A 12951-nucleotide genomic window follows, 5' to 3' on the forward strand; every position below is an offset into this window, starting at 1 on the left:
CATTATGGTTATTTACTATTCTCAAATTCACCACCCTGTAATAACAAGTATAGGTAATTAAAAAAAAAAAAAAAAACACAACCATGCACAACTGCAGAATGCAAACCAGTAATCTAATGAGGGGTAAGGAAATAACTAATCGAAGCAATACAGGAACAACCCAGCATGCGCAATAGGTCAGTCTGCATGTAAATGCAAGAAAACTCTTTTAAAGTTAGGTCTGAATATCCATACTTTACCTGCCATGTTACTTTTGACCACATCCAGTTTATTCAGCATTTCTTTTTCAGGACTGTAGCTGATGGTAAACTCTGTGGACTGGTGCTTGGCAAAAGGCTGTTTGATCTGTTTCCAACAGCCTGGAAAAATTAAAAATTACAAAGGGAAAAATATCTTAAAAATACAATTACTAAAGAGAATAATTACAGTTAAATTGAATGTAATATTCTTTTGTCTCCATTGCATTATTTTCTTCATTTCCATTCCTTCATCACACAACTTTTCTGTTTGCCTGGGTGGTGCAAGTTTAACACAACCAACCCTGTGCTTGTAAATGCCTGTCTGGTTCTGCAGCATGCACAGACATGAATACTATGGCTATCTTGTGTTGTGCTTACACTTCACTTTCCCTCCTGTCACTGAACAAGATAACCACCAATCCACAGAGATCGAGATCAGGAAACAAATTACCATCCCAATGTATCATGTATTGCTTTTAAGGCAGTTTTATGTTCAAAGATGTAAATATTTAAATTTGATACAAATGTCAAAACTCAAATTTCAACTCTGTAATACACTGGCCCTTTTTATTCTCTGTGGTGCATTTAGAATATCTGTTTATCCTGAAAAGAATATATGAGTAACTGACCAAAGAGGCTGATTTAAGATTTACAAGATTTATATGCATCTACCCAATATATTGAATTTTACCATACATGAATAACAGCTATGGCAAATACATGTATTTATTATTAATGACCAACATTGATGAATGGGTTTGATGTATTTTTTTTTTTTTTTTTAAGTTCAAAGAAAATATAGCTTGATCAGATTTTACTTTGGTTTACCCTCGTTCTATGTGTCAGCGAGTGGTAATGATTAGTCCTGGTGACACAGAACAGCAGGAAATGCTTCATAAACTGCCCAGCTAATTGATTCCAAAAGTCAAATAAGCATGATCTAAATGACTTTGTATTCTACATTTTGCATTGCATGCTCAAGACAGATAGTTCATTCTGAATCAACTAACAGTTATTAAAAAAAATAATAATAATAACTAATTTATTGTGACAAAACAGTGAAATGTTGTCATTCTCTATGAGCGACTTCACTGAAAAATAACAGACAGGATTCCTGCCAGCCTTTTATTGTTGAAAGCTTTCATCCGAGGTTTATTACCGAAGTCCTTACTAACCTGCTTTAGGAGCATCAGATAACCCATATGCATTTTCCTTTGTCCTCTTCCTACAAGAAAATGACAAATGTGCCTTTGAGCCTGGGTGACAGTACTCTTCTATCTCCAGTCCCACTGGGTCTCTCATTGGAGGTCAGACCCCATTGTCTTTGGTTTAAAAACAACCCTTTGCTTTCTGCAGTGCTGTTTATTCATTAATCACTTCTCTTCCGTGGGGGGGGGGGGGGGGGGGGGACAAAAACGGATGACAAAAACAGCTGCGGCATTTCCCAAAGTTAACCTACAACTCCATCTGTAGTCCTCCCAAACAATATAGGTGGATATTACGGGAAAGAAATAACATCTAAGACAATGTTGACAAGTACAAGCGATCTGCAGAAAACAATGACATGTGAGGCAAGCTGTGCCTGTTGATTTTTCAAGCAATTTGTTGGATGTGATATTTTAGATGTTTGCCTAACTTGGCTCATACAGGTAATTGGGTTTCCTAATGGCTGACCATGGCTGATAAAGATATGAGCGCCTCTCAGATGGGATTGAATGTACAGATGGGAGAAGGAGTCTGTCACTGATAACAAACCCTGCTGAATGTTCAGTTCATCTGTCTTAGCTGTTAACTGGCAACGCACTGATAAACATGAAATCTGTACTATGACTACCTGAGAAAATGCTTACCTTCAGCTTTAAGGTCAACAATATAATTTTTTTAGACATATGATATTATCACTTTGCAACAATCAGTCAGTCAAAGGCTATTGTTTTCTCCAAATATTTTTTAACCTACATTATAAAAGGATGCTTATTAGTTTTAGGAGGTACACAATACTTTTTTTTTTTTTTTATACATACACCTTTTGGTGCCAATATTGGTGCCTTTATATAACCCCCAAATTCTAACTAAGCCTTAAGTTTGCAACCTCAGGATCTCTACACCTTCATATTAGTTAACATTGCATCTTAATAACTACTGTTCGACCAAAAAAAATATTATTAAATTACCCAACTAAGGATTTTAGAAAAGAATTGTATCATTTGAATACAGGTTTGCTATTATAGCTATTGTACGTGTTAAAATCTTCCACTTACTTCCGGAAAGTCTTGTAAACACAAACGCCCACAAACAGAAGGACTAACGAGAGGATGGCTAGGACCACAAATATGGCTAGTTTCACTTGATGAGCAAAAGAAAAAAACATTTTTAGTGCTTTAAGACAGGAGTAAACATTTAGTAAACAAAGCAACTACTGAATCAAAAATAGACCATTACAAACAATTCGCTACATCCTTACCTAGGTCAGTCTGGGATAGAAAAGTCTCTGTTATGTCATCATCTTCTGCATGTGGATTTGTATCTGGGCTTGTGTTTTGAGGTATAGGTACCTCTGAAGCATTTGCTGAAAAAAATAAGAAGAAACAGATCGAATTGATGGATTTAGCTTAATGTTTTAGATTCTGACAGAATGAATCCCTTCAATAGAGCAGCGCCCATTACTATACACAGGTAAACTTTTATAAGGGTATTCACACAATAAAACTGACACATTTAAACTTCCTGTTTTAATGTAAAGTCACTACATGTTTGTGGTCATACAAGTATGGGCAATATCAAAGCAGTCAAAACATGTTTTACTTGATATTTTTTTCAATTAGGGAGGGATGGGAACTGTCTTACAGACAGTTCCCAAGCCTGTGAACAAACAGACTCTCAATGAGTTGTACAAAATTACTGACAGTCATAATAATTGATAGGTGCTGACATAGAAACCTTAACCAGCCCTTTTTTAAAATCCTGTTCCTGAACAGAATTAAACATTAAATATTGTTACAGTAAAACCTGTCTAATCCAGCACCTCTACATACCGGCAATTTGTACAATTCAGGATCATTTTTGGGTCTGACCGTTGCATATATGTGCTCACATGTCCCACAGACATCATTAACAGCAAATAAAATGTCTAAACTTTCATACAACGAGCTACCTCTTGACAGAAACAAAATTGTGCTTCCTTAAAGCTGAAAGCTTAACAAAACCAATACAAACAGCTTAGTGAATAATTAAAAAAAATCACAAGCAAGACATTTCAGACATTCTGAAAAGAAAAGATGCCTACTAAAAGCAACACAGAGCAAACCTGACAGTAGAAAGCCTCTAAATCCAACATGCAGGTACAAACAAGTGAATGTCTTTCTATGGGAATGGTTTTAAACACACTGTGCTTACAACAGGTCAATATTTTGTTGAGGCATTGTTGTGTTTAGGTTTGCCAAGGGATTAAGATGTATATTATACTGTACAGAATTTATTTTTTTTTTTTTAATTGGATGCTACAGAAATGCTGTTTGCCATCTATACAAAAGGCACTTTGCTTACCTTTTTGTTGCGGACATCCAATTAGCGCCACCTTCATGGCTATCCTCTGATGCCAGGTTTGTGGAATGATGCATATGTGGCGAGCAACAATTGATGGGAGGAAGTTGTTCCGTGTTTGGTGCCAGTAATCAAGGTTTCCCTCAAATATCTGTTTTAAAAAAAAAAAAAAAGTATCATTGATTACATGCAAATGAATCCCATACAAAATCAATCAGAATTTAGGATAATACATCACAATACACACTTCTCACCTTTTCTTCTGTACCTCCAGCTTGCCTGTACATCCTCCATTTCTGCCCATCTTTGCTGTGCTTGATTGTGTAACTCTGCACATAGAAGTTAAAACTTGGTAGTGTAGATCCAGAAGTGATGATGCCTGAGAAGACATGGCTATTTTATTACAAGGGAATTCATCAAGCAAAAAACTAAATGAGAAGCAAAACTGCAAATACCATAGAACTATATACATCACACTATATTTCATATTGATTGAAACTATGTATTTGTACATATTAAAATATAAATAAGTGTTGCCTTCAGACTGATTAGTTCAACTGTAGTTCTTTCCCCATTCTCAGTCCCTTACACTGGCAGTTGTGCCTGTGATTTGGACACTTTAGCAGGAAATACATTGAGACCACCTGTGGTCCTTTTGACAGCTGACCTGTCACTGTTCAAAACCTCTAGCTTTGCTATTAAAACATTGTTACAAAGAGGTTTAAGTTGAAACCAGACATGTATGCATGTGTGTATATGTATGTTAAGCCAATTCAAAAATCCATGTCAAATGCAAAACAAGTTAATTATTGATAATGACTATAAAACTATGAACAAAGGCTGCAATTACAACACCTGTTCTGATCTATTGGAGTCGAAAAAGGTATATTTTTGCACAGTTGCCAAGATTAGGACAAAGAACAACATTGGTAACAGAATTACCCATCAATAGATGGATAAGAGTGACCTTTAGAACTAAAAGAACATATTCTTCTTAAGTTGCTTCATGCTCACTGCTGTTGATCAACTGCCCTGTTTCATGTCAGCAGTGCTTCTCTTCTTGTTGTCTAAATTCCAAACAAAGTGATGTTCCCAGTGCAGTCAGTGATGCAAATGCACTCTGTCCAAACAGTGCCTGCATTATTCTATAGCACAGGGCTTAAATGTACAACAGATGAGGACAAAATTAACTTAAGAGGATGACTTTACACGCTGGGCTTGTGATAATGTCAGCATCATTATGCTACTATAATTAAACACAATTTATGCATGGATTTGCCCGCTGTGAAAGAGACAGACAATGTAAGCCATTCTTTTATATTACATAATAACCACCAAATTCTAAGAAGATGGAAAAATAAAGTCAGACTGGAGTTTGTAATTATTGGATTGGTGTGTCTAAGGTTTGTACAGGATTTATACTATAAGCTTTGGGAAAGCATTACAGTTTGTGTTTTCTTTACATCACAAGTTAAAAATCTAAAAGAAATGGGACTGTACCTGTAACTGTGTCATCCTACTTCTCCCATTTAATTAAAAAACCTAAACAAACAAAAGCAAGTGTATTCCTTCAACAAAAAGGATTTTGTATTGATCATCCTTGTAGGAACCCAAAGTATACAGATAGTATATATTTAGCAAGGTTGATTTGAAAGTGTCAGACCCGGCTGCCTTTGCTTTTAGCAAATAAAATAATATGAACTAAGACTGGTTGAGTAATCTAGTTACTAACTCTACACTGACCTGTTATATTCTTTTTCTCCCCAAGGTCTATAAGCATCCACTGGTGGGTGTTGTTATGATCAGCTGCCCACGCAGATCCTTGAACATCAAGACGGCCATTCTCTGCAGACCACTCAGTGACCTGTCCATTTTCATTGGTTTGCTGCCAGGCAGATGTGGCTGTGATGGCTCCCGAATCCAAGATCAGTGGCTTACTACAATCTAAGTACAAACATAATATTTATACAGCATCTAGTATTTATGTGACTATTCCCACAGACATACACCAGTCAGTACATACATTATTTTTCTCACCTGCAGTGGGGAAAGCCATTTGAACAATCATTCCTTCAAGCAGAGACTTTGCTTTTCCTCTGATTGAATTGCAATCCTATCTTAAGCCAACAACATATGTTCAATCTTCTGGTTTCGCTGATCAGCACTACATTAACTCAATGGAATGAAAATTGTGTGCAGTGCTAGTTTGATAAACTGGAGGGCCTCAAATTAGATTTCTTAGAAAACAAAATGGATTTTCAGAACATGGTTTTGATCCCTTTGGATTTAACATACCTCAGTATTGTCCAATTAGTTTAGACCTGTCAAATACCAGGTTTCTAGGGACATAAATATTAAAGTAATCTGGTAATTAATTAATTTGAGGGGTGGCTGTTTCACTGTTATATCCTAATCAGAAGCCAGATCTATGTAACTGACATCTGCAGGTTTACAGTGATACAGAACAGCCAGAAGAAAAACTGAGATAAAATGTCTTAAAATGTATACAATACAAAAAATACAAACATAAGGACTTTGTAATATGTACCACCTGGTACCTACCAGTACTAAAATTAAAATAATTTGCATCAAAATGTAAGTGATATACAAAACAATTATAGTATTCAAAAAATAATAATGGTAAGTATCCTTACCATTGGTGCTAAACACAATCCGCTTGTCAGACAAAGACCCTCTGGAAAACAAAATAAATATATCATAAGTTATTTGAGGGTATTCACTGAGTGTAATTGAAGTGATTAGGTGCGGGCTCCGACAGACCGGGACACCCAGTCTAGCACAATAAACCCTCCCCCATTGTTTCCTTAAATAATTATCAGCAAAATGCTGCCTCACCTTTGTTTGCACTGCCCTGGGTACATACACATTTAGCCTCCGTTTACTTATCTTAAAGATATACTGAAAACCCGACATTGAAGGAACAGAAATCATATTCTGCACAGCTATTATTTAAAGTTGTGTAATTGTATCATAAGACATAATAGTCATAACTGATGTTTTGCCACAAAGTGAACAGCTGAACTGGGATTTAAACCAGGTTGGTCTCCTTGGTCACTTTAAAACTGAAGTGCATACTATGCAACCTTTATTTGGGAAGCTTTTATTTTTCAGACATGCAACAGACTTGTCTGAACACACAGTAGTGCTTTGTACCAGTAGTTTTGCCTTTACAAGACACAGCAGCTGCTAATGCAGTTGGGAGTTCAATCTTTGCTTACAGAAGTACATGCTACGTGATCAGAAACCAAGATTTTTTTTGCAGAAAATTATGCACAAATGCCCTTCATGTGGGTTTTTGCGTATTTCTGTAATTTAGTCTGAAGATCAAATGCACTGCATTATCTGACTTGCAGGCTCTACCATGCCTGTGATACTGTCAAGCATCCCACTCTTTAAGCTTGAAATGCCTAAAGCAGATCTTTGATGAGCAGTAGTGCAAGCAACAAATTAAAAAGTTTAGTTCTGAAGTGAAATTGAGTTGGCAGGTGTCTCAGCTGGTTAATGCATGGCTTTATGTGTTCCTGCTGGGGGTTTCAACTTGTCCACCTCCATCTGTTTTAAATGTGACTGAACTTTCTGCAAATGCTTGTATTACTTCCATTCGACTCTCCCCTCCAGCTCCTCTAACCTAAAACAAGTGAAAATCGATTCTGCATTAGCAACATGATCACTGTCCCCTTTATTTAGGTTGCTTTTTTAAAAGATTATTTTCAAATAATGATGTAGGTCACATAGACTATTGATTGATAATGAAGTAGGTAGAAATAAACCACCTTTAATCTGGCAATATCTAAATCAAAAAAAAAAAAAATAAAAAAAAAAAAAAAAAAAAAAAAAAAATCTGCTTATTTGCAAGTAAAACATGCAGACACAGAAACAAGAAATGAATAAACACAGTAATATCTGTATTGTATCAGGAAATGTACACAGTTGAACCCAAGAACCTCCCCAACTTAGGTTATTTAGTCTATGTTGCCAGGGTGCTATTACAGATATTGACAGTTTGTTGTACTGTTTAAATTAAAAACACAATTCCTTTCAAGATATTAATAATTAGCACCGAGCCACAGACAGAGCTCACTTTTCCGAAAGGTTCCAAACGTTCATTAAAAATTCTCGGAATGTGAATGCAGCAATTGTGTGGTCGGTTTTAAATTTACAGTAGCTTTTAACAGGCTAGTTTAAGCAAGTTAATAAACTGATAATATCCTTCATGAGCTCCACCTAAAATAAAATCACAGAGCAGAAGGTTTTATATGTCTGTGGAGGATCCACTCTCAACAAACAAGCTATTTGTAATTAATAAATAAATAAATAAAATAAAAAACAGCATTTTAATCCCAAAGTGTTAATTTAATAGAACATGACACATTCTGTTCCATTCCAACAATCCCAAAATACTGACATAATTGGGGGGGGGGGGTTAGGGTTAGGGTTAAGGAGGCAGTATGTGTAACTGGTGCCACTCATGGAAAACATTAAAAATAATGTCATTAAATAGAAGTAGTTTTTCCTTTTTCTTTTGTTTTTACCAATTAATTTTCCGCAGATACTGACTTAATTAGACTGAATGAATCGTAACCAAATTAAGCTTATCATTCACACAGAACTATGGGATACAGTTGAAAAGGGTTTTAAACATGCTTAATGTATAAAATAAATATACTAGTCAGCTTTATAGTCATAATGAATGACATTCCATGCTCTTTCTTACTCTATACCTCCAGCCCCTAATAAATCTCAGCAGTTGCCATTATCTTGGCAGAATGTTTCATACATTAGCTCAGGTTTAAAGACATTTATCAAAGAAATTGCAAATCATGCATAACACAAGATAATAAATGTGCTGTGACTGATCGAGGCAGGCCAAGGTCATGTCTGAGAAACTGGTAAGCGACTCATCCATATGAAAACCAGCACAGTATGACAGAGAAAATTAAATGCTCAACAAGGTGGAACCTCCGCTGCAGCTTCCCAGTCTGGGACGCTCAAACATAGGGCTGCCTCAACAACTATTGAACAGGGCTATGTGTGAAAACTCTATACCATTGCCCTTCCAAATGTATTTAACCAGGGTACATGAGGATGGTGATTCTACCCAGTTTTACAGCTACAGTAAGTAGGGCTGTAAAAAAAGTGAACAGTAATTTATAACTAAGTAGCTGAATTTGCATGAATGATCTCCCAACTCCTATCTTTTCGCTCTAAAACAAGCTTGCCACTCTTCTGCTGTTCTTAGCTCTTTTCTAAAACCAAATCTTCTTTACTTTTGTTTTGCTATATTTGAGCATATGGTAATATGGCATCCTGGTGTAAACCGCTTTAAGTAGCCTTGTCATCTTTGACATGTGAACATGGCAGTCATGATCAAACAGCTACTCTTGAAATGTGCTGGTATAGAACCTTTACTTTCTGAAATGGTGGTGGAGGGGGTGTGAACTGTGCAGGGATCAGTATGTGAGATCAGTATGTGAGACAGTGCATTTGTACTGCACAACACCGGTAATGGAATCTGACTGAAATAAATATAGAAAACAGCTGTGTATCAGCTGTAAAGATGCTGTGAAAGCATGCGGTCTGTTTAATTGATCTGGCCACAGGTTAAAATGAAGCAGCAATGAATGGACACATTTTACTGGACAACACCGGTAATGGTACTGTGAAAATCCTAGAATATAGCTGTGCACCAAATATTTGAACAATATGGCAGACACATTTACCATACTGTACGTTTATCTAACCGTGAATATGACTACTTCAGTGGTTTCTGAGATAGGAGGCTTTGGTGGTGGCAGTTAAAAGTTCAAAGTATGAAGCCAACATCACAAAGCGTTAGATCTTTATCATCCAAAAATTAAAAAGCCAAATGACCACAATATGACTCTTAGGCACAGGTGAAATTAAAAAGGTAGTTTCTGCCCAAGGAAAAATATGAAAATATGAAGTGGGCACCTCAAATGGTTTATGAGTAGGGCTTGAAGTTTTCAGATTTTATTTTGAGCTAATTAGGTTTCCTAATAAAAGCTGTTCATTACAAAACAATGCCACTTGTTTTTACCTTCGTATCTTGACTGAGCCCGATTGTTTCACTTAATTTTTACTTTAAAGAGATGTGACAAATTACGTTAATTGCTCATCGCTGATCCCAATTGTATTTCATTCTTGCAGTCGCCTAGTTTATCGCTGTGCTTTTGTTATTTTTCACTTGTTTAACAGAGTTGTCTTGACATTTTCTTTTCAATATAAAATACCCAGTATGGAGTGCACACTGACAGCAAGTTCATCATTTAAAATCTCCATGATCTGTAGCAAAAAAATAAATACAAATAAATACAAATCTTAAACCCAGTATTTAAATTTGTAGTTTTCTCTTCATTAGAATGCAGAGGCAGCTTACAACTACTAATTAACATTTAAAAGGGAGGTAGAGATTTGGAAAATAAAAACTGAAAAGTTCAAGCCCTATTTATGAGTTATGAGCAGCTGCTATAGTAGCGGTGGTGAAGGATGGACAATGTGATGCTTAATAATCAAAAACCTGATTTGATGCTCACTCTTTTGTCTGAATGCCGTTCGCCTTGATGCCTTCATACCGACCGAGGCCTTTATCCTGAATGACTGATATCTGGCCTCCCAATTCATCAAGTATAACCCCAGCATGAATGGCAGCTTTACAAAGAACGGACGTCTGAAGGATAAAACACAAACATTGGTTACACTACTGCAATACACACAGGATGCAGGCATCTCATCTTACCTGATTATTATTGATGAGGGAATACTGAAAGGCAGTTTAAAAAAAAAGAAAAAAATTGTAGGATTATTATTAGATAACCTATTAAAGATGAATATTAAAATGCTAATTTTCTAAATTGAATTAACATCCAGCTCCCTTCTAGTGAATGGTGTAATACAAATCCATTTATCCCTTTTTTTTTTGCATTTTTGGTAGTGAACAGACGGAGAGGATAAGGCCAGAAAGGACAGGCTTTGTTTATGTAGATGACAGCTAGACTGAACTGATCCAATACTAGACCTTTACCCTGACCTGGAGTATCCTCTTAAAAAAAAGCAGTGGATTTTCATGCTTTTGTAGTCCACAGCTCCCTAGAAAGGGACACAAAGAGCTCACTGGCGTGCAATGCAGGGGGTCGAGGGTTCATGTCCCAACACGGACTCCCTTGAGGAGCCTGCTCTCAGTCTACACAGCTAAGAATGAACACATGGTGTAAAACTGGGTAAAGTTAAGGTGGTCAGTCACGGTCCCAAAATCAAGCACCATACCAACAATGACTGGCTTATTAGCCTATCCAGGCTCAGGGGAAAGGAAAAAAAAAAAAAAAAAGCTGCATAACAGAGACAGAAGGCATTTGGTGATTCAATCCTCATTTCTAACAGAACTTGAATGATGGGTGAAAATGAATGACTACTGTATAAATTACCTTACATGAACCAGATTTACTTAACCCTTTCAACACTGCAGGCATCTAAACAGTTTTAGGTAAAATAACACCACCTAAAACAGCAGACTGCTAGTGCAGTTAATCAATAATATAAGACTTTTTGTATAAGACACTGAAACTATTTAATGAGGTATCATGGTATTGAGCAGTCCAATGAGGAAAAGCACATCTCTGATTTTAATTTGAAAATTAAGATTCATGGGTAACCAAGATCTGATTTACATAAGCATATCTGCTTGGGACTGTGTGGACCTAACCAAGTAAAAGTGTGCCATACCAGCAAGCAAATCAGTCTTTTTCCTCAAGGCCTCTAAAACAGCTGGTTGGAATTCAGATTTGAATGCATCATTAATTCTATCATTTATCACCATACATATAAAACATGGTGTGGTGCCCTGCATCTGACCACAATGCTTCATGAAGGTAAGATACCTTTCTAATTCTAACTTAAAAGGTAATCAACAACCTGTGATGGATGACATGAGGTTCAAGGCTACTGCAGTCAAAACAGTATATCAAGTTTTTCATAAATCTGGCCCAGGGAATCAGTTAGTGTTTCAAGTGAAAAATGTAACCTATTAACAGAATTATATAGCAAATGGCATTAATGATTTTGATCTCATGGTTTTTTGTACCGAAGAACCATGGAACTTTTTTTTTTCTTGTAGATCCAGTGTTGTGCTTGCCAAATAAAGTTCTAAATATATGCAGCTAATTCATGGAATGATCTGGCACAACTATGCTTCTGAAATTAAGTAGGAGGTAGCCTCTTAATCTGCAATAATGTAACAATTCAGAGATTAACTCTGCTAGGAAAAAAGTGTTTACAGTAAGATTAATTGGGTCATGAAAACCAAAAGCATCCCATGCCTAAAATATTTTTTTTTTCTAGCTACCCCAAAAAAAAGAAAGAAAGAAAGGACTTGTATTACAAAGCAAGTGGACACAAGTTTTAGTTAAAGCCTTAATGTTTTTTACGCTATATTACTGAATGTTTGAAGCTATGGTTGAATTACTTATATTAGTACTTACATGCCTGTAACCCTCTGAATTATCCCCAGAAACATCTCCTGCTATTGCCTTACAACCGGCAGGGCAGTACTTGCTTAAAAAAAAAAAAAAGAAAAACAAAAAACACATGAATTAAAAATTTATAATGACTTTTTAAAAATATGGACATTGTATTTAAAAATGGGAGGGGGGGGGGATTCCTCCTCTTATTTTTTATTTTACCAAATTATGCAAAAAAAAAAAAAAAAAACACGTCTCCATTAATTATTACATTTGAAATTACAAATATTTACTTGCAATTAAAAAACAATCTAAAATCTGTTTTTAAACCTTTTTTGTGCCATAAGTGAGATATTTTATACTTCTGGTACAGTGATCAGATTTAATTCAAACACACAGCAAGACATAATGTTAGGAATGTTTTCATCTTGGTTCCAGAGTGTTAACACTTACCTGTACTTTGACTCTGGGAAATGGCTGGCTTTATCCAAGCACGTAAGCAAATCTGACAGGAAATAATACAAAAAAAATAAAGAAACATACATTCAGTAAGTTAACGTTAAACCTGAGAAACTATGAATAAGCTGGTTCTAAACAATTGTCAGGATGCATCAGGTATATCAAAACATCTTCTCTTTCAGGTGCTTGTTCGTAAATGGTGCTTCAGAAATTAA

The 12951-nt window shown here is 35.9% G+C and overlaps 1 protein-coding gene across 2 annotated transcripts in view; it reads right to left on the reverse strand.

The window, feature by feature from the left end:
• LOC121317310 (discoidin, CUB and LCCL domain-containing protein 1-like) overlaps nt 1-12951 on the reverse strand; it is a 29947-nt gene that overhangs the window by 946 nt on the left and 16050 nt on the right. For both annotated transcript variants that reach the window (XM_041253112.1, XM_041253113.1), the window contains 11 exons: nt 12731-12782; nt 12299-12371; nt 10358-10491; nt 6437-6477; nt 5526-5726; nt 4037-4161; nt 3786-3933; nt 2704-2808; nt 2501-2585; nt 1415-1464; nt 240-359 (listed from right to left, as the gene is read on the reverse strand). In XM_041253112.1, coding sequence (XP_041109046.1) covers nt 240-359; nt 1415-1464; nt 2501-2585; nt 2704-2808; nt 3786-3933; nt 4037-4161; nt 5526-5726; nt 6437-6477; nt 10358-10491; nt 12299-12371; nt 12731-12782 — 1134 coding nt within the window. The remainder of the gene's footprint in view (nt 1-239; nt 360-1414; nt 1465-2500; nt 2586-2703; nt 2809-3785; nt 3934-4036; nt 4162-5525; nt 5727-6436; nt 6478-10357; nt 10492-12298; nt 12372-12730; nt 12783-12951) is intronic.

The sequence above is a fragment of the Polyodon spathula genome, chromosome 6 (genome assembly GCF_017654505.1).
Source record: "Polyodon spathula isolate WHYD16114869_AA chromosome 6, ASM1765450v1, whole genome shotgun sequence".
NCBI classification, from domain to species: Eukaryota; Metazoa; Chordata; class Actinopteri; order Acipenseriformes; family Polyodontidae; genus Polyodon; species Polyodon spathula.